At 38.7% G+C, this 22721-nt stretch overlaps 1 protein-coding gene across 1 annotated transcript in view; it reads right to left on the bottom strand.

Annotated features, from left to right (window-relative positions):
- Window positions 1–22721, bottom strand: part of LOC126458874 (GPN-loop GTPase 1) — a 55359-nt gene that overhangs the window by 28302 nt on the left and 4336 nt on the right. The window contains exons 2-3 of the mRNA XM_050095823.1: window positions 1509–1873; window positions 1192–1421 (exon numbers count right to left, since the gene is read on the bottom strand). Coding sequence (XP_049951780.1) covers window positions 1192–1421; window positions 1509–1873 — 595 coding nt within the window. The remainder of the gene's footprint in view (window positions 1–1191; window positions 1422–1508; window positions 1874–22721) is intronic.

Raw genomic sequence — 22721 nt, 5'->3', positions numbered from 1 at the left:
CATGTACAGACAGCAACTCTGTGCACAGTGATTAAGTCTGCATATCAGCATAATGTGGATGAACAAAAATGGTGGAGACACCCCAACACCCAGAAGATGCATTTAATCAAACCAGAACAAACAGTAGTAGCAAGACAGCTCTACTGTCCATGAAACACCTGGTAAATATACAATGAAGTAAAAATGTGTCAAGTTACTTTCTCTCAATCTTGTACATTTTGTTACTCTTATCTAGCCCAGATAAGAGAGAATGGAGTAAAAGCATTTTACATCTTATGGTAACAACACAACTCAAAACATTGTGATCTTAAATTTGGTCCTAAGAATGTACCACTTCCTCTAGCATACATGTGATAAACAATTACATAAGTGAAATCAAAGGAATTGTGAAACAGAACAACATACTGTTTTTTGAAAGGAATAACCAGACAGGACTAGCCTCTACTATGCCATGCCACAGTCCACAAGTGGTTTGCAAAGTATAAACACAAGTGGAACACTTTGAAATCTTTCACTGTTGATACATCACACAGCTGAAATGTGGTAATACTGAACATGAACAAATCACTGATAGTGAAAACAAAATGGTCATATTCTTTAGAGTGATGAGAATTTTTTAATGTACATATTTTCCAGCAGAATACAGATTTTATTTGAAAAATCAAGCAACAAATGAGAGTGATGGTATTCTTTTTCTTTTTATTCTGATTTCTCTTCAGTCCATGACTCACTTTCGTACAATGCTGCTTTTGAGGTGACATTTCAACTCTTGTACATAAGTATTTCAACTGATGACTTAGGGTGCCATGAAATAATCCATAACAAAATTAACCCACATCTTAACAATGAATAAGTAAAGACAACCATCCATTGCACATAGGACACTTTGACTAGTACATATTGTACTGCACTGTATACATGCACAAGAACAAGAAAATCATAACTCATCTTATGAGACATAGTCTGCATACATCCCTTTCTATTACGCTAAAAAAAAAAAAAAGTCTGGGCTGTGTTACAATGTCCAAATTCTTGTTTATGTGCCTTTCAACAGCTCAGCACCTCCTCTGAATGTTGAGTACTTTTTTTTTAACTCATTTCATTTTTCTTACTTCCAAAAATTCCCCATTATCCTATTAATTACATATTATGGATTACGTGTGATAAATAAAAAGAAAACTTTTGACTCACTGTTCAAATTCTTCAGCTGCCTTTTCTACCAAATGAAAAAATTCATCCATACCAGCACCACTAACAGCTGACACTCCAACACTCTTCAGTGTGCTATAGAATTCATCTAAAGCTAAAGACATCGACCTTGTTAAATTTGATATATATGTCGTTTCAGATTCCAGAGCTTCCTGGAAAACCTCAAAGTCTTTCATCCATTCCACAGCATAACTGTGCTCCACAATGTCAACCTTGAAAGCATCAGATGTAGTTACATAAAATATGTTACTAACTAACAAGACAATGAATAACTCTGCAATTAGAAAAATAAATCTTACCTTGTTCATTGCAACAATGAAAGGTAGTTTTGTTTTGTACAGTATAGAACATGCATACAGCATATTCGACATAAAAGTGACAGGATTAACACTTCGAACTGTGTCCATCACATAAACAACAACAGTAGGAAACGATGAAGCCAAAGCTTCAGTGACTATGTTTCCTGATGCTGACCATGTAAATACTTCAATCTGCCCAGGAGTGTCAAGTATTGCCAAATCATACTGTGATCCTGCTTTTTCAAGCAGCGACACAACTTGGCTAAATTTTGTAGCAAACAGGTTCAGTGATGTTACTATGCCACCATTGGGGCCAAGGCCGTATTGCTTCATGACCTCCTTGTAGTTCACTGTATCTCTTATATCTGTAAGAACAAAGAAACCATGGTAAAATATGTAGAATGAAACATATATTTTCATTTTAAGCATATTCAGTTATTTTTACAAGTAAGTATTAACTCCAGTAGATGATAATTCCATAAGTAAAATAATATGCAGAATACATACAGCTGATAATTTTGGGATACAAAATCACAACTGCAGCTACAGTTAATTGTCAGCAAGTTTAGCTTTTTACTGCTGGTGGCACTGTCATATGATTCCAGAATCAAACTGCAAGTCTTCTCAAAACTTATTAGGACCTGTGCTGTCTTCTACAAAATGCCACACAGTTTTCTCATATGTAACTAACTTGCCTTATGTTTTGTGTCAAACAAATGTTCCTGTTCATAATTTCAGTGTAAACAATCAGCCTGCATTAGATATATTTAGCTTCTAAAGTGTTAATAAAAAAATTGGTAACTACACCGACAGGCACAAAAAATACAATTTCTTAAAAACTTTTTATTTTAAATTCCAAACACTTTTAATGACACTAGTCTACTACTATTTTATAATAAAATATTGTGGTTCAGTCCCATCTACAAGTTTAACAATGAAAACAGATGATTATAAACAATTACGCCACAGATGCAGAAGTAACATGACTGGCTTCACATCTGAAGCAAATTTTGATGAAGCTCATGAAGGTAATGTACCTCTGTTTCAGTTTTCTACACATCACAGACCTCTCTTGGCATCTTCAAAACCTTGTATTATCCCCTACTCTTGTACCAATAACAGCATCCACTCTTTCTGGCATGCTCGTGATTAATTCTTCAATGTTCTCTAGAGAAATCATCTAGCTTTCGGGAGGACTCCTGCAAGGTCTCTTAATAGTGCTGATGGGTCCTTCTCCCCAACTGCTATCCATGCATGCTCAACAGTATCCAGATTAGGGCAACAAGCAGGCCAAGTCATAGTATGAATCTCTCCTTCATACAAGAACTCTTGCACAATTCTCCCAACATAGGCTGTTTACTGTCATGGATTAGCGTGAAAATATCACCAATAAATGGAGTGAGAGGCACAACATGCTTCTAAAGGATTTTCCCCACATACTGATGTGCTCTAAGGCTCCCATGCTCCATGAAGACCAAATCTGTCCTTGCAGTCATACTAATTCCTGCCCACACCATTAGAGAACCATTTTGAAAAGGTGCACTGGATGCAGAAATGCAAGAGAATGCCTTTCCTCATGCCTCCTCCAGACCCTCTTTCTATTGTCAGCTGATTGCAAGCCAAATTGCAACTCATCAGTGAACAATACTCGCTCTCACTGTTCTGCTCTCCAGCGTTGATATTCCCTTGCGAAATGTAGTTGAGCTGTGTGATGCTCTCTGCTGGGTTCTGGGCTTGTAGAACATCTTTTAGATTGAAGATTTGCTTACTACAGTCTTCTCCGAATGGTTCTTTCACTAACACTCACTCCTCGAACTTGGTGGAGCCAGTTTCATGCCCCAACAAGGTGGTGCGATGGTTGTGGATAACTTGAAGTTGAAAGAAGTAGTTATCTCTTGCTGATGTGGTCCTTCTCGGGTCTGAACTTGGACTCCTTGCATAGCCTCCAGTTTCCCTGTACCTTCGTAGGGTTTTGGAAATTGTGGAAGGTTTAGTTCTTAACACTTCCACAATATACTGCATGCTGCAACCATTTTCCACCACAGCAACAGCTTTTGTATGCCTTTACAGGACATTTACTCCAGGAAGCTGATTGCCACAACCACATAAAAATCCTACCAACATGTATCATTGAACAGGAAAAACTACAAGGTACAACAATAAAAGCTACAAGAGTGGGAAAACATTATTGCCTCACACCCAGTGATGTGTTTTCACGTTGCAGGAGTAGTTCAGCATGCTTTATCAAGAAATGTGAATAATCTTATGTCATGCCCCAAGCATGACTTACAAACTAACTAAATTATGCTATTTATCTTCTATTTGTAGTTTTATTTCATTTCTGTAATCATGATACCTTCATAAAGCACTTACCTGATCCCTCTACAACTGCCTAAATATCAACTATTTACAGTGAAAAGAGCTTCCTAAATAAAGTGATGGTATCATGATGGAGAATTGGCCTAAAATATTCTTGTGGAGCAGGCAAGGGGGAGGAGGCGGGGGCAGGGGAGGGGGAGGGGGGAGGAGGGGGGGGGGGGTGGTGGTGTCTGAAATAATCTGCAATTTGCTTGGGAAGTGTTAAGAGACATCCAAATCACTAAACAGAAACAATGAGCAGGAAAATGTTACATTTTCATTTCGAGCAGATGGTGCCCCATAGTTCTTTATAAAAGCTGCTGATATAATGCTTTATTTATATGACCAGTTTCAGTCATCTGCTCATCATCAGGTTCTTAAAAGTATTCACAGCATCATGTTAGGTGAAACATAAAATTGTTATCATCAAGTAATAACAATACAATGCCATCACACTGTAATATAAGTTACATTGTGAATCTATTTAACATGAATGTGTACATTCCATAGCACAGTTTTTACACACTGGATGTAGTTTGTACTAAGATATGATGACAGTGTATTGTTCATGGCTTCGTCACTTAATGATTTTATATTTCATGTAACATGATGCTGTGAATGCTTTTATGAACCTGATGATAGTCAGATGACTCAAAACTGGTTGTATAAACAAACTATTTTATCAGCAGCTAAAAGCAGTTACATGACATTTTTTCATTTTAATTTTGAACACTGACAGTGAGTAAAGTTACAGATGTTGGAGATCCAATTTTTCAGACTCTCTCTAAGCTTTTTTCCCTTTTTCTTTTAGTTTTGTACCATTCTCATGACCTGCGCACTGAAGACAATAGCCCCATTCCCTGGGAGAGCCAACATTTTAGCACTGCACAGTGGTTGCTCAAGCATGCACTGAGTTCACACCCACAGATGGCGGGTGGCAGTTCCCAGTCACTTGGAAACCAGAGATCTGTCAAACCTGTATCCAGCAACAATGTCAAGTTCACTGACTAAGACACTTGCTATTTGGCATCACTGCAAGCCATATATGGTTTACTGATGTTGCAGTGTGACATTTACCGTAATATGGCTCTTTTCATTTTTATTAAACAACTTGGTTACAATCATGTTTGGCTTGTACATTAATTTGTTTTTCTTGTTTTCTTTATCACAATGCTGTTCTTTTTGTGGAAACACTTCTGGCAGCAAAATGGAATGTCATTTGCTTACAGAATACTTGTTCACTACCTTTTACATTTGTTTTGGAAATTGACATTCCACTGTTACATTTTGTTTTATTTATTTTTATTTATCTTTCATTTTCTGTGGCTATTTTAGAGGGAGTCATAGTCCCATACTCAATGAATCATTCTGGCCATTGGCCAAGCCATAAGGCTGGAATCTAGCATCACCACTGGTTACAGTGAAACAAAATTGGGTAGAAATGTGATATACAGTGATTATGTACATACTATGAATGTTTGCATTCTTTTCTACAAACATGGCTACCTTAGATTATTACAAACCAACAGATGAAAGACACAGATACCATACTTTGCTTTATCCACAACATGATGGTTCTGTGTGTGATGTCATATGTGCACAAACAAAAAGTTAACGAAACACTGACAATAATATTTTTGCTTATATATTATTAATATTATTATTTTGCATGTAGGCTGTGGTGACAAACTGATCTTTAGGGTAGTCTGACGTCAACATTAGGTTAAAAGGTGACACTTTCTTACGAGCAGGTGAAGCTAACAAATGTGATCTGTAATGCTTGCTTCGGTATGTACGTTACACAAATTAGATTTCCACATCTACATCCATTCTCTGCAAACCACTATGAAGTGCATGGCAGAGGGTACATCCCATTATACCAATTATTAAGCCTTCTTCCTATTCCATTCGCGTATGAAGTGTGGGAAGAATAATTCTTTGAATGTCTCTGTGTGTGCCGTAATTATTTTAACCTTATTCTCACTATTTCTATGTGAGTGATAAATAGGGGATTTTAGTGTATTCCTAGAGTCACCATTTAACGCTAATTCTTGAAACTTTGTTAACACTTTGTCAGGATAGTTTACACCTATCTTCAAGAGTCTTCCAGTTCAGTCCTTTCATTACCTCTGTAACACTCTCCCGTGGATTAAACAAACCTGTGACCATTCGTGTTGCCCTTCTCTATATACTTTCAACATCCCCTGTTAGCTCTATTTGGTACTGGTCCCACACACTTGAGCAATATTCTATAACTGGTTGCACGAGTGATTTGTACGAAGTCTCTTTTGTAGACTGATTTTACTTCTCTAGTATTCTGCCAATAAACCAAAGTCAACCACCTGCTTTACCTGTGGCTGAGCCTATGTGATCATTCCATTTCATATACCTACAGAGTGTTACACTCAGGTGTCTGGATGAGCTGACTGATTCCAACAGTGACTCACTGATGTTATAGTAATAGGATACTGTGTTTTTTTTATTTTGTGAAGTGCAGAGTTTTACATTTCTGAACATTTAAAGTAAGTTCCAAATCTCCGTGCCACTTTGAAATCTTATCAAGATCTGACTGAATACTGATGCAGGTTCTTTCAGGTAGTACTTCATTACAGAAACTGCATCATCTGCAAAAACACTGATGTTGCTATTAATATTGTCTGCAAGGTCATTAATGTACAATATGAACAGCAGGAGTACCAACACACTTCCCAGGGGTACACCTGAAGTTATTTCTACATCTGATGATGACTCTCCATCCAAGATAACATGCTCTGTCCTCCCTACCAAAATGTCATCAATCCTGTTACAAATTTCACTTTACACCCCACGTGATCAAACTTTTGACAGTTAGTGTAGATGATATACTGAGTCAAATCCTTTTCAGAAATCAAGAAATACTCCATGTACCTGACTGCCTTGATCCAAAGCTTTCTGTATGTCATGTGAGAAAAGTGCAAGTTGGGTCTCACATCATCGGTGTTTTTGGAATCCATGCTGGTTGGCACTGAGAAGGTCATTGTGTTCAATATACCTCATTACATTTGAGTTCAGAATATATTCTACAGCAAAATGACGTCAAGAATGTTGGACAGTAGCTTTGTGGATCACTTAAACTACCCTTCCTGTAGGTGGGTGTGCCCTATGCTTTTTTCAAAGAATTTGGCGCTATTTTTTGTTCATGGGATCTACAATAGATTATAGTTTGAAGAGGAGCTAACTCAACCACAAATTCAGTAAAGAATCTGACAGGGATTCCATCAGGCCCTGGAGCTTTGTTCAATTTCAATGATTTCAGCTGTTTCTCAAAGCCACTGGCACTTATAATTATTTCACTCATCTTTCCACTGGTATGAGGATTAAATTGAGGCAATTTTCATGAGTTTTCTTTTATAAAGGAACATTTTGAAATGGAGTTAATAATTCCAGCTTTTGCTTTGATACCCTAAATCCCCCCACCCCAATGAACCATGGACCTAGCCGCTAGTGGGGAGGCTTGCGTGCCTCAGCGATACAGATAGCTGTACCATAGGTGCAACCACAAGGGAGGGGTATCTGTTGAGAGGCCAGACAAACATGCGGTACCTGAGGAGGGGCAGCAACATTTTCAGTAGTTGCAGGGGCAACAGTCTGGATGAGTGACTGATCTGGCCTTGTAACATTAACCACCAGCCTTGCTGTGCTGGTGCTGCGAACTGCTGAAAGGAAGGGGAAACTACAACTGTAATTTTTCCCGAGGGCATATATCTTTACTGTGTGGTTGGTTGATAATGGCATCCTCTTGGCTAAAATATTCCTGAGGTAAAATAGTCTCCCATTCGAATCTCCAGGCAGGGACCATTCAGGAGGACATCGTTATCAGGAGAAACAAAACTGGCATTCTATGGATCAGAATGTGGAATGTCAGATCCCTTAATCGGGTAGGTAGGTTAGAAAATTTAAAAAGAGGAATGGATAGATTGAAGTTAGATATAGTGGGAATTAGTGAAGTTTGGTTGCAGGAGGATCAAGACAAAAGCAAATAGGGGTAATGCAGGAGCAGGTTTAGTAATGAATAAAAAAATGGAGCACGGGTAAGCTACTACAAACAGCTTAGTGAACGCATTATTGTAGCCAAGATAGAAATGACGCCCACGCCTACCACAGTAGTACAAGTTTATATACCAAGTAGCTCTGCACACAACAAAGAGATTGAAGAAATGTATGATGAGAGAAAAGAAATTATTCAGATAGTGAAGGGAGACTAAAATTTAATAGTCATGGGGACTTGAATTTGATAGTAGGATAAGGAAGAGAAGGAAAAGTTGTAGGCGAATGTGGAATGGGGATAACGAATGAAAGAGGAAGCCGCCTGGTAGAATTTTGCACAGGAAATAACTTAATCGTAGCTAACACTTTGTTTAAAAATCATGAAAGAAGGTTGTCTACACCGACGAGGCCTGGAGACGCTGGAAGATTTCAGATGGATTATATAATTGTAAGCCAGAGATTTAGGAACCAGATTTTAAATTGTAAGATATTTCCAGGGGCAGATGTGGACTCTGACCACAATCTCTTGGTTATGAACTGTAGATTAAAACTGAAGAAACTGCGAAAAGATGGGAATTTAAGGAGATGGGATCTGGATAAACTGAAAGAACCAGAAGTTGTAGAGAGTTTCAAAGAGAGTAATTAGGGAACGACTGACAGGAACAGGGGAAAGAAATACAGTAGAAGAAGGATGGGTAACTTTGAGAGATGAAATATTGATGGCAGCAGAGGATCAAGCAGGTAAAAAGATGAGGGCTAGTAGGAATCAAAAATGGTTCAAATGGCACTGAGCACTATGGGACTCAACTGCTGTGGTCGTAAGTCCCCTAGAACTTAGAACTACTTAAACCTAACTAACCTAAGGACATCACACACATCCATGCCCGAGGCAGGATTCGAACCTGAGACTGTAGCGGTCGTGCGGTTCCAGACTGTAGCGCCTTTAACCGCTCGGCCACTCCGGCCGGCTTAGTAGGAATCCTTGGGTAACAGAAGAGATATTGAATTTAATTGATGAAAGGAGAAAATATAAAGATGCAGTAAATGAAGTAGACAGAAAGGAATACAAACATCTCAAAAATGAGATCAACAGGAAGTGCAAAATGGCTAAGCAGTGATGGCGAGGGGGAAAATGTAAGGATGTAGAGGTATATATTAGTAGGGCTATGATAGATACTGCCTACGGGAAAATTAAAGAGACCTTTGGAGAAAAGAGAACCACTTGTATGAATATCAAGAGCTCAGATGGAAACCCAGTTCTAAGCAAAGGAGGGAAGGCAGAAAGGTGTTAGTAGTATATAGAGTGTCTATATAAGGGTGATGTACTTGGGGACACTATTATGGAAATGGAAGAGGATGTAGATGAAATGGGAGATATGAAACTGTGTGAAGCATTTGACAGAGCACTGAAAGACCTAAGTCGAAACAAGGCCCCGGGAGTAGACAACATTCCATCAGAGCTACTGATAGCCTTGGGAGAGCCAGCCCTGACAAAACTCCACCACCTGGTGAGCAAGATGTGTGAGACAGGTGAAATACCCGCAGACTTCAAGAAGAATATAGTAATTCCAATCCCAAAGAAAGCAGGTGTTCACAGATGTGAAAATTACTGAACTATCAGTTTAATATGTCACTGCTGCAAAATACTAACATGAACTCTTTACAGATGAAAGGAAAAACTGGTAGAAGCCGAACTCAGTGAAGATCAATTTGGATTCTGTAGAAATGTTGGAACATGTGAGGCAATACTGACGCTACAACTTATCTTAGATTAAGGAAAGACAAACCTATGTTTCTAGCATCTGAAGACTCAAAGAAGGCTTTCGACAATGTTGGTTGGAATACTCTCTTTCAAATTCTGAAGGTGACAAGGGTCAAATACAGGGAGCGAAAGGCTATTTACGATTTGTACAGAAACCAGATGGCACTTATAAGAGTCTAGGGGCATGAAAGGGAAGCAGTGGTTGGGAAGGGAGTGAGACAGGATTGTAGCCAATCCCCAATGTTATTCAGTATGTATACTGAGCAAGCAGTAAAGATAACGAAAGAAAAAACTGGAGTAGGAATTAAAATCCATGGAGGAGAAACAAAAACCTTGAGGTTTGCTGATGGCACTGTACTTCTGTCAGAGACAGCAAAGGACCTGGAAGAGCAGTTGAACAGAATGGACAGTGTCTTGAAAGGAGGATATAAAATGAACATCCACAAAAGCAAAACGAGGATGATGGAATGTAGTCACATTAAATTAGGTGATGCTGAGGGAATTAGATTAGAAAATGAGACACTTAAAGTAATAGATGAGTTCTGCTATTTGGGGAGCAAAATAACTGATGATGGTCGAAGTAGAGAGGATATAAAATGTAGACTGGCAATGGCAAGGAAAGCCTTTTTGAAAAAGGGAAATTTGTTAACATCAAGTACAGATTCAAGTATCAGAAAATCTTTTCTGAAAGTATTTGTATGGAGTGTAGCCATGTATGGAAGTGAAACATGGATGATAACTAGTTCAGACAAGAAGAGAATAGAAGCTTTTGGAATCTACATCTACATTTATACTCCGCAAGCTACCCAACGGTGTGTGGCCGAGGGCACTTTACGTGCCACTCTCATTACCTCCCTTTCCTGTTCCACTTGTGTATGGTTTGTGGGAAGAACAACTGCTGGAAAGCCTCCGTGCGCGCTCGAATCTCTAAGGTGCTACAGAAGAATCCTGAAGATTAGATGGGTAGATCGAGTAACTAATGAGGAGGTACTGAATAGAATTGGGCAGAAGAGGAATTTGTGACATAACTTGACTAGAAGAAGGGATCGGTTGGTAGGACATGTTCTGAGGCATCAAGGGATCACAAATTTAGTACTGGAGGGCAGTGTGGAGGGTAAAAATCATACAGTGAGACCAAGAGATGAATAAACTAAGCAGATTCAGAAGGATGTAGGTTGCAATAGTTACTTGGAGAAGAAGAAGCTTGCGCGTTGAGAAGCATGGAGGGCCGCATCAAACCAGTCTCTGGACTGAAGGCCACAACAACAACACCCTCAATTTCAGCTCCAGTTTCATTCGCTAGGGACTGGACACTAACTTCAGTGCCACTAACAGCCTTTACATATGACCAGAATTTTTTTGGTTTCTGTGAAAGATCATTTGATAGTATCCTGCTACAGTAGTCACTGAACACATCACACATTGCTCTCTTGGCAGGTAAATGCATTTCATTCAGCTAGTCTCTATCTATAGCCCTACGATTTGTTTTGCACCTATTTTGCAACAATCTCTGTTCCTTAAGAAGTTTGTTTACTGTGACTGTATACCATGGAGGTTCCCACCCATTATGGACTTTTCTACTGGGCACATATCTATCCAGTGCGAGGTCAATAATTATTTTAAACTTGAGCCACAGTTCCTCTATGTGCTCCTGTCCTGTGCTGAAAGTTTCAAGTTCCTCACCGTGACATGACAATACTGATTTTTTTTATCTACTTTACTGAAAACATATACCTTTCTGCTTTGTTTAGTTGCCCTTTGTACTTCGGTAATCATTATTGCCACGACCGTGTCATGATCACTGATGAAAGTTTCAACATGGACATTCTCAAAGAGTCAGGTCTATTTGTTGCTATTTGAGCCAATACATGTCCATCGTGAGTGGGATTCCTAACTAACTGTGCTCGGTAGTTTTCAGAGAATGCATTTTGTAAAGTTTCACATAATATCTTATCATGTCCACCACTAACAAAACTGTAATTTTCCCAATTAATTGTTGGATGATAAAAGTCTACCACTGATGATTACAGTATGACTGGAGAACTTACATACTAGTTCATATTTTCTCTAAAGTTTTCGGTAACATCAGGAGACAAGTCTGGTGGGCGACAGAAGGATCCAGTTAGCATTTTATGCCCATCCCTGATAATGCGTCACGCCAAACAATCTCACATGCAGCTTCAATTTCTACCATCTAACATGCAGCTACAATTTCTATCTTGGTGGATTTGAGTTTCTTGTCAACTGCGGAAAATACGCCACCCCCATTTCCCATTTGCCTGTCCTTTCGATAGACACTTAAATTTTTCCCATGAATCTCACTGTTACCAATTTCAGGTTTCAACCAGATTTTTTTACCTGGTATAATTTGAGCTTCACTGCTTTTCACAAGCTCTTTAAACTTTGGCACTTTGTTGCAAATACATCGGCAGTTTACCATTAGGATTTTTATACTCTCACTTGGGAGGCATTTCTTTCGATCTCACACATTGGATGGAGTGTCACCTAGTCTAAAATCATCTTTGTGTGCAACCCAAACAAAGTCAACTACCTGAGGTGTGTAGAGCACACCTCACTCATTTAGAGGGAACTTACAGTTCTCAACCCTATGTGCACGTCCAGGAAGCCACAGCCTAGCTTGTCACAGAACCTTAGAAGTCTCTGGTTCAGTCCTTGCACTTGACTCAGAACCAAGGGCCACGATCAGTTCTGAGGACAATGCAGCAAATTGTGAGCATTGTTGAAACTCCATGCACAAGGCTGGTCTTCTCAACCTCCTCTGTCAGTCGCCGGAATGACCCAAGCATGACCTTGGAGCCGAAATGACAAGCATCACTTGTTCCAATGTGTGCCACAATCTGCATTTTGTTGCACCCTGTCCCCTCAATGGCTGCTGGAATAGCCTCTTCAACATGTTGAATGAGACCTGAAGGCATACGCTCTGAGTGCACCTGGTGTCCTTTCGTGTCCCTTGCTGCCATTTCCCTAAGAGGTACCACCATTCGCCGTACTTTTGCACTGCTGATGATTAATAGGCCTTACCCTTTTTTGTTTCCCTCCTCTTGACACTGGATGGAATAGGTTTCCCCAAAACAGGGGAACTGAATCCCACTGGCTCAGTTTCGCTGAGAGAGAGCACCTCAAACTTGTTGGTTAGAGAGATTGGCACAATACCCTGAGTCCTCTCTGGTCCCCATCCACCTGGTACAAGATGCCTATATCTATCATTAACATGCAACTCACAGTAAAGTGGATGAGTAATGACAGATGCTGTACTTTCTGATGAGTCGTTTATGTCTGCTACTTTGATGATGTAATTAGTCAAGGGTGATACACAGTACTGAAGGCCCCAATTAAACCACACCCTGCATCAGTCCAAGAGTTGCATTATGTTCCAACAACAGAGAGATCTTCTTGGAGAAACTGCATGTTTCAATTAGATGACAGTAAAAGAAATCAGCATAAATTGGATGATTCTCCATAATTCCACACCCCTCTTTTTTTGAAAATCTGTTCATCACACTCAATAGGACTTATACACAATGTAATAACTACTATTGTGGCAACTAATACGTCTGTTGTTACAGAACCATGATTCATTTGAAAATAAGACACATTTTAGAAGACAGTGTCATTTTCTAAGAAAATCTGACAAAAAATTGCTGGTGCACTGAAATCATGGACTTGGATCTCCTGGTGTAGTCACAGGTGGTTTGAGGGGGCAGTTGCCACATAACAATACCATGCTGATGTTGGTCTTTTGTGCAAATACCCATGTGCAAGAGAGAGGGTTATGCTAAACAGCAGCCTACACAATCTCTTAATTGTGACTATAGATCACTCTATGAATTCTTATCAGGCCAAGTTTTTCCCACGAACCCAAATGTCTGACGCCGCCAAATGAAATGACTATTAGTTTTTGCCTATCTGGAAGACAATAATGATGCAAGAAATATATTATTAAACCATAATGTCCATGTACAGAAGGATAGTCAAATACTCATCATTCAAATATTCCTGCAAGGAGTATATAAGCTGCTCCTTCTGACCTTAGTCGAGGTGTGGAGTTCAAAGGCTGTTAACAGTTTCTGGAGGCTTATGTTGTGCAGTCTGGAAGATTGGACAAAGGATTTGACTCCCATTTCATCAAACCGAGAGCCCACTGACCTAAACACTGCACTACCTAGTACAGTAAGGAGGTCAACAGAAGCATCCAATTCCACCCGTCTGGTTAGATCTGTGAGGTAACGGTGTTGTGGTGTGTGACAACATCACTACAGCATGAAGTTTTTGAGTTGGTTGTGCCTGTAGATGTTGTGTTGTATCTGCTGGTGCCCCTTGGCAGTGGATGTGAACATGCTGAGTTTAATGTGCAGTACTGGGTTTGGTTGTCATCATGCTAACATGGTTTTGAAATACGTAGCTGGTGCGGTAAAGTGGGTTATAGAAGTGTTTTCAGTGAGTTAATAAGGTTTTTTCTGTTTATGTGTTTGGCATTTTTGTTATATCTGATTAGTTTGGTGTTTGTTGTGCAGAAAGAAGTCTAATTTTTTTAACTGGCATAATCCGTATTACTTCAGGCAGGTGGGGGGAGGGGTTTACATTGATAGTCTCGGATGTTATTGAATTTAGCATATGTTAAAATTCAGGAGTACGTAAGAAACATGTATTTTTTGTTTTCTCCAAAAAAATTCCTGACTCAAGATACAGGCTGCCAAAGATGACACTGTGAACACCATTTCGAAGATGTGAATTTCGGAAAATTGTTTAAAACAGTTCTAGATATTTTATTAGAGTTATTTATATTTGAAAGATAATTTCTTTATGATTACAATGGTATCCTCCATTTTGACATAACTGTCAAAGTTCTTTTCCTGTCGCCTTTCGAATTTTTTTTATAATTTACAGAAAAAATGTTTTTTTTTTCCCAAAAATACCAATCCTGAAAAGTTATATATTTTTATGTTGATTAGTAGATTAGTACCATGTAGTACTATATTCTTTGTAAAGGAGAGCTTCCACTTTTAAGTTAAAGAGTTTTATTTTAAAAAAATCATTTTTTTAACTTTCAAGGGTAATGTATGTTTTCACTGAAGTTGTTTCTTACTAATTTCTTTGTTACAGTGTTTATTTTTATTGTCTTTGTTGCAGTTATTTCTTAACAACTTCTTTATTGCAGTTATTTCTTTTCACTTTCATTGTTGCAGATATTTCTTAAACTTTGTTGTAGTTTCTTGTCAGTTTCTTTGTCGTGGTTGTTGATTGCAGGTTTCTGTATTGTATTTGTTCAGTGCTAATTTGTTTACTGAAGAGGCTTCTAAGAAATCTGAGACCATCCAGTGAGTTCTGTGTTTTCGTGAGAAATTTGCCAGTTGACACAGTAGCAGCGTGTTTTGTGAAAAGGACTGTTTGAAATGACTTCTGACTGGGGCCACTGGAGAGTGAAGTGTGCTCACTATTTGCATATCCATAAAAGAGTGATGTACAGGGTGTCCCATTTATCTTCACCACCCTAAATAACTGTTTGTCCAGATGCAAATTACAAAATGTTTCAAGCAAATTTTCTTTAGCCGTCAGGGGGACACCAATCAGCATGACTGCCTTCGTTGTAGCTTTGCTTTCCCTGTATTTTTTATTCAGTAATTCATTTCCTCTCCTAAAGACCTATTCAAAAATGTATCACAATGAACTATTCATTGAAACACAATGTTATTAATTATATAACGCAACACTGACTTTGAGCCTGGAATCACAAACTTGTTCACTTGCTAGAGTTGTCAGAAAACATATGAAAACCAAGTAAAAACATAACAAAAAATTGACTTTGACTCTCCTGTACCATTGCCCAGGAGTAGAACATTCAAAGGTGCTCAACGTGGTGACCATGGACAAAGATACACTGGTGAGCTCGTTGAATGAAAGAATTATTTACTGCTACCAGTGTAAGGGAAGGGAGTAAGACAGGGTTGTAGCCTCTCCCCGATGTTGTTCAATCTGTATATTGAGCAAGCAGTAAAGGAAACAAAAGAAAAATTCGGAGTAGGTATTAAAATTCATGGAGAAGAAATAAAAACTTTGAGGTTTGCCGATGACATTGTAATTCTGTCAGAGACAGCAAAGGACTTGGAAGAGCAGTTGAATGGAATGGACAGTGTCTTGAAAGGAGGATATAAGATGAACATCAACAAAAGCAAAACAAGGATAATGGAATGTAGTCTAATTAAATCGGGTGATGCTGAGGGAATTAGCTTAGGAAATGAGGCACTTAAAGTAGTAAAGGAGTTTTGCTATTTGGGGAGCAAAATAACTGATGATGGTCGAAGTGGAGAGGCTATAAAATGTAGGCTGGCAATGGCAAGGAAAGCGTTTCTGAAGAAGAGAAATTTGTTAACATCCAGTATTGATTTAAGTGTCAGGAAGTCATTTCTGAAAGTATTTGTATGGAGTGTAGCCATGTATGGAAGTGAAACATGGACGATAAATAGTTTGGACAAGAAGAGAATAGAAGCTTTCGAAATGTGGTGCTACAGAAGAATGCTGAAGATTAGATGGGTAGATCACATAACTAATGAGGAAGTATTGAATAGGATTGGGGAGAAGAGAAGTTTGTGGCGCAACTTGACCAGAAGAAGGGATCGGTTGGTAGGACATGTTCTGAGGCATCAAGGGATCACCAATTTAGTATCGGAGGGCAGCGTGGAGGGTAAAAATTGTAGAGGGAGACCAAGAGATGAATACACTAAGCAGATTCAGAAGGATGTGGGTTGCAGTAGGTACTGGGGGATGAAAAAGCTTGCACAGGATAGAGTGGCATGGAGAGCTGCATCAAACCAGTCTCAAGACTGAAGACCACAACAACAACAACCAGTGTCGCCTGCTGAAGAGAATTACAAGCAAGCACGATATGTTCCTGCATGTCCTCTGGTGTTGTTGGAATATTGTGACAGACAACATATTTAATGCATCTGCAAAGAATAAGATCCGGAGGATTTAAATCAGGAGACCTAGCAGGCCAAGTAACTGTTCCTCCACGACCAATCCATCTGGCAGGATACCTATGGTTCAAAACATGATGTGCACACAAGGCATTATGTGCTGGACACCCATGTTGATACCACATAAGCATCTGGTTCTTAGAGGCACTTCATCCAAAAGAGGTGGAAGAATTCGTCTGAGGAAGTTGGCATACACTGTGCCATTTAGACTACCATTGATTAAATAAGGACCAACAATTGTAGTATCAAGCATCCCACACCAGACGTTAACTCTCTATTGACACTGATGCTCCACCTATCTAAGTCATCGTGGGTTGTCGCTGGAACAATAATGCGTGTTCCCTGTATTTACCTGTCCTTTGTTTGAGAAGGAACATTCATCGGTAAATAGAACATTGGAGAAGAAGTTTGGGTTGGTGAGGATTTGCTGCTGTGCCCACTGACAGAACTGTACACGATTCTGGAAATCATTCCGATGCAATTCTTGATGTAGGTGTACATGGTAAGGATGGAATCGGTGACGTGTAAGAATACGTTATACACTGATTTTAGGAATGCCAATCTCATGTTCAAGCTGTCGCGTGCTCACATGTGGATTCATAGCAACGGAAGTGAGTACAATAACTTTGGCAGCTTCGTCTGTGCGAGTGCCATGATGATTGCGTTGTCGTGGGTTGAAATTCCCGTTTCCTGAAGCGTCGCAAGAAGACGAGAAAATATCTATCGGGAAGGTGGGTTCTCGTCAGGATATCGCTCTCTGTACAGTTCCGCTACCTGCATAGCATTTTGCCTACCTTCAACAACAACAATAAAAGAAACGTTATGTCGATGCTGTTTGTATGAAGGGCAGGCTTTACTGTGTGCCCACTCTACACAACAGTATTTAAAAGGACTAAACTACTGTACTAAATGTACCTGTATGTAAGAAAACAGTATTGTAATTACTGTTCTGCTAACTTACATTCCCCATAGCCGAGTAGCTTTTCTACCTTCTCTTTGTTGGGGTACATTCTACTCACACAGCTCTTCAACTGACGATGGTTGACGGAATGATGGGTGTGCATTCTACTTACGTTTACATTTGTCCTCTGTCAATGTCAGCATGTGGATGTGTTCCATTACCCCGAGTACAAGCACTAAGTGCTGGGAGCATCAATGTCAATGTTGTGTTTTGTAATTAATAACATTGTGTTTCAGTGAATGGTACACTTTGATAAAACATTTTCGAATAGGTCTTGAGGAGAGGAAATGAATTACCAAATAAAAACTACAGGGTGCCGTTTAAAAAAAGTCATACTGCTGTTCACATCTTTGTAAAAAACAAAGTTGCATCTAAGGCAATCATGCTGATTGATGTCCCCCTGATGGCTAAAGAACCTTTGCTTGAAACATTTTGTAATTTGCATCTGGAAAAACAGTTATTTAGGGTGGTCAAGATAAATGGGACACCCTGGATAAGACAAACAAAACAACAGACTTTGTTTTAAAGTGAAGATGTTTCCAGTGATAACTTTTGTGTTCTAAATGTCTTGACAGAATAACAACAGTGATAGTATCTGAACAAGGTGAAGCCTCCTATGGTGCAGATGATGCAGATTTTGCATCAATAGAGGAAGAATTAAATAGGCTACCCTGAATCAGTCAACCACAGAGGTAGGTGTTAGTCCTGTTAAGAAACTGTGGACAGTGAAGATGAGTCATAAGCTCTATGCATCAAGAAAGTGCAGAGAAATTACTGAAGATAAGGATGAATACACTACAGCAAAACTGACCACACTCTTCAATATAGAAATTCCATCTTCAGAAGAAAATGAATGAAAGCATTATTGCATCTGTTGCCAGGAATTTTTCACAAATATCAGTTCAGCTGTTGAATATAGTGCATCCTACAGTGAAAAGGTGCAAGTTTTAATTATTATCCCAGAGACATATTCAAAGAAAACAATTTTGAACCACATTCCATCAGTATCAAAGTACATGGTAGACACATCAAGAAATGTGAGGTCTGTAAAAGGAGTCTTTGGAAGAACAGATCCCTATTATAGTCATCCTGTAGATGCAGCTCAATTCAAATAGTGGAGTCAATTCCTCTGGAAGATAAATGGGGCTGTTCTTGCCATAGTGCCAACAAAAAAAACACTATAGTTGTAACAGCTGAAGGTCAAAAAGTTCTGAATATGAAGAGGTACATAACTCACAGTATTAAAGAAACTTTTTGCAATTTATAAGAGCAACTATAAAACTTCACATATGGGAAGATCAAAATTTTATGCTGTACGACCTAGATGGGTGGTTCCACCCCTCCTAGAGATGTCTGTTTATGTATGTACTATGTAAATTTTGAACTTTGTGTGGTAACTTTGAAGAACTTGCTGAAACATGTGACATATGACACCTTAGTTGGGCGTGTGAAGTCATTAGTAGTCTGTGATGTAAAGCAAGAGACTTGTTCATTTCAAGAATGTGGTGAATGCCCTGGAAAGGGAGGACTGTCTTTACAGAAACTTGGCCTGGAAGGCGTAGCAGATAACTCTTCGGAAATTACATATGCGACATGGGAGGGAAATAAACCAATTAAGAAAACTGTTGCCTTTGACAGTTTCATTGATGAACTTGGTAAATGGTCAGTGAAAGCAGTCACACACCAGCATCTGAAGAAATTGCAACAACACATTGCAGAAGTGAAAGGGTGTGTAAGGCTGAAGAATTATGTTCAGTGCTTCACTGTGATTTTGCTGAGAACTGGTCTGTAATTCTCCCACAAGAAGTACAAGGGTGTCATTGGAGTAATGAACAGGTTCAATTTTTACAGGAGTGACATATTTTCAAAACAAGACCACAAGTGTTGCAGTTATAAGTGATGACACAGGACATGACTCAGCACATGCTTTGCTAGCAATGCGCAAAATTCTTCAACTGCAAACAGGGGCACAGAAGATCATCATTATTTCTGATGGTGCTCCTAGTCATTTTAAAAATCGTTACCTGCTGTTTGGACTGAGTAAGTTGCTTGTGCCAACTGACTGGGTATACAGTGCTACTGGTCCCGGGAAGGGGCCTTGTGATGGTATAGGAGGCCTGCTGAAGCACCATGTTGCAAAACATAATCTTTCCAGACCAAATACAGCTGCAATTCAGACTGCTGAAGATTTTACGAGAGTCATGAAATCTTACACATCCACAGCCCTCATTCTTTTCTCCAAAGAGGACATTGAAGAAATCCGTGAGCAGAAAAAAGAAGAAGGGTCCAAACAAGCTACTCCTGTGAAATGAATTCAGAAGACACATTTTTGGACTCAAAGTGATGGGTGAACTCATATTGCATGCACTTTAAAGAGCAAGAAAGAAGAAACTTAGTTTGTTCAGTCAACACCTCAGAACAGCAGGATAATATTCAGATACACAATCTGAGAAGGGGGATGTTTGTGGTGAGTGTGTATGACTGTGACTGGTGTACTGCAGAGATTATTGACACCAGTTATGAGTTAAACGAAATTGTGGTGAACTTTATGCTACCACATGGACCAGCTACTGGATATTGGTTTCCAGCTGAAGGACAGCACAACGCCATCAGTACTGACTTCCTGTACACAATGTTTCGAAGATTGTATGTGCTCTAGTTGCTATTGGTTCAACAACAAGGCATCACTCTATATCAAAGGACAATACTGAAGCAGTGGAACACATTTTTAGTTCACTGAATGCCTAATTTCAGTACAAAACAGAGTGCACAGAAGTTATATAAATTGAAACCTTTAAGTCACTGGATCTTTCACATACATTTTGGAAACATTTAAAATGCTTGAAAAATGAGTCTCTTACTCATCCTTCAAAACAAAAATTATTTTAAATAAGGCTAGGTTTGGATTTTTATGAGCGTGTTATGTGATAATGTGGTAATAAAACAGTTTTTATGTATCGTAAAAATTTCAGTTGTTTATAAAACCTAAAAGTGGAAGATTTCCTTTTCAGGGAATGTAAAACTATATGGTAGTAATGAACAGAAAAAAATAAAAATTTTATGGAATGGCATTTTTGAAAAAAAAAATTTTTTTCCCTAAATTACAAAAAAAGTTCACAATGCTATAGTAAAAGAACTTTGACAGATAAGTCCAAATGCAGGATTTCTTTGTAATCAATCATAAAGCAATTAACTTTCAAATTAAAAAAAACAGCAAACCTAGAACTGTTCCAGAGATATAGCATTTTAATTTTTTTTCCAAAATTCACATCTTCAAAATGGTATGTGCAATGTCATCTTTGGAAGGCTGTATCTCGGAGCAGAAATTTTTGTGGAGAATACAAAAAAAATCGTCTTCCTTACTTAGTCCTTCATTTTAACGTATGCTAAATTCAGTAAGATCCGACACTATGAAGGTAAGATTTTTTTCTAGCCTGCCTGAATTGATATGGACTATGCCAACTGCTTTTTTGTTAGGTATGGATATGGCAGTGAAGTTCCTGAGTATACCATTAAGTTCTGAGATGGGTGATGATACGATGACTGTCACACACTTTCTGCAGATGTTTGTTCTTATTGCTGAATATGTTATTAGGTGTCATGTTTGTGGCAAGAACATGAGGTTCACGAGAGTGCAGGAGGCTCAGGTCCTGGATATGTACATGTCGCATTGTGGGCATGTGTGTGTGTGTGTGTGTGTGTGTGTGTGTGTGTGTGTGTATTGCCAGAGGCTTTTATTGGTAAGTAATTATTATTTAGGTTTCATTCTATAGTACTTGTGATGTTTTGTGTGAAATATATTTACAGTTGGTCACTTGGGTTTTAATTGGTGTAGTGAATCCGAGGTATTTGGGTTTTTAAGTTGTTGGAGCTTTGGTTCCATTTTTTGGAGTTGTAGGTGTTGGTTTTTTGGTATCGATAGCTGCGGTTGCGCTATATACATGAAGGGAAATCTCCGATTCCACTTTTTGGGCTTGTAGGTCTTGATTTTTGGTATCAGCAGCTGCGCCTGACCTATATAGGTCAAGAGAAGTGTCAGATTCCTGTGGTTTTGTTGGTGTAGCAGACTGCTATAAATTAATTTTTTTATATTTTTTGTTTCGGGGTCGAGTGATGTTCTTTTATTGTTGTTTATTTAGCTTGTCCCCGCCCTAAACCCCCAATTTTCCATGGTTGTTCCATTAGTTTCATTTTATTTTTGAAGTGAGACGTTATTGTGCCATTCTTATTTGTGTTTGCATTTGTTGGCATGTGTATGTAGTGATATCATTGTCGTCACTTTGCGTATGCTGTAAGTAGCCATTTCTGCCACACTGATGATGTCATGGGTCAAAGGAGATGGGTGGAATCAGATGCTTCTGTAATGCCCAGTAAGGTACAAAGTGTTTGGATTTGAATGGGCTGTTTCCAACATATACAGCATTAGTAATATATGTATTACTCAAGTCCAGAATTGTTTTACAAACTCATACTGGTTTTCATTTTCTAATTAATTAGGACACTAAAAATTTCCAGTCTCTTCTAATTCAAATATCCCTCATATCCTTGTCACGTTATCCTACACTAGGAGGTACAATTAACGTTTGTCTGAATAAGTATTAATTTTCAATTGTAGAGTTGTAGCTAGTGGCTGCAGTTAACCCGAAACTGCTTCGTCAGGCATTGTAACATAACAAATCTATACAATGAAGAATGAAACTAAATACAACATTGAAAAATGGCTTGAGGCGCTAGGATTTCTCTGAATTAATGTCCAAAAAGTCAAAACACACAAAAAATGTACAGAATGTAAGGGGGAGGGGGATTGTTGAAATAAGTTATAACAGTAACTTTTGAAAACATTGCTGGAAAATAATAGTGATATGATAGATAATTACAATACTAATCACTCTTGAATGCAAAGACTTATTAAAAATTAATAACACATCAAAATGGTAACTGGTTTCTATTTTATCAGAAATCAACTACAGACCAGTCTCATCAGATGGTGAACAGAGACAACAGCTTGAGCATTACTAGGTGCTGGAGGACACCACTGGTAACTGTTCACAAGATGATTTTTGATAAAATCGAAACCAGTTACCATTTTGACACGTGAGTATTAATTTTTA

The sequence above is a fragment of the Schistocerca serialis genome, chromosome 1, assembly GCF_023864345.2.
Source record: "Schistocerca serialis cubense isolate TAMUIC-IGC-003099 chromosome 1, iqSchSeri2.2, whole genome shotgun sequence".
NCBI lineage: Eukaryota > Metazoa > Arthropoda > Insecta > Orthoptera > Acrididae > Schistocerca > Schistocerca serialis.
Note: the sequence above shows the minus strand (reverse complement) of the source record. Positions and strands in the feature narration are given on the sequence as shown.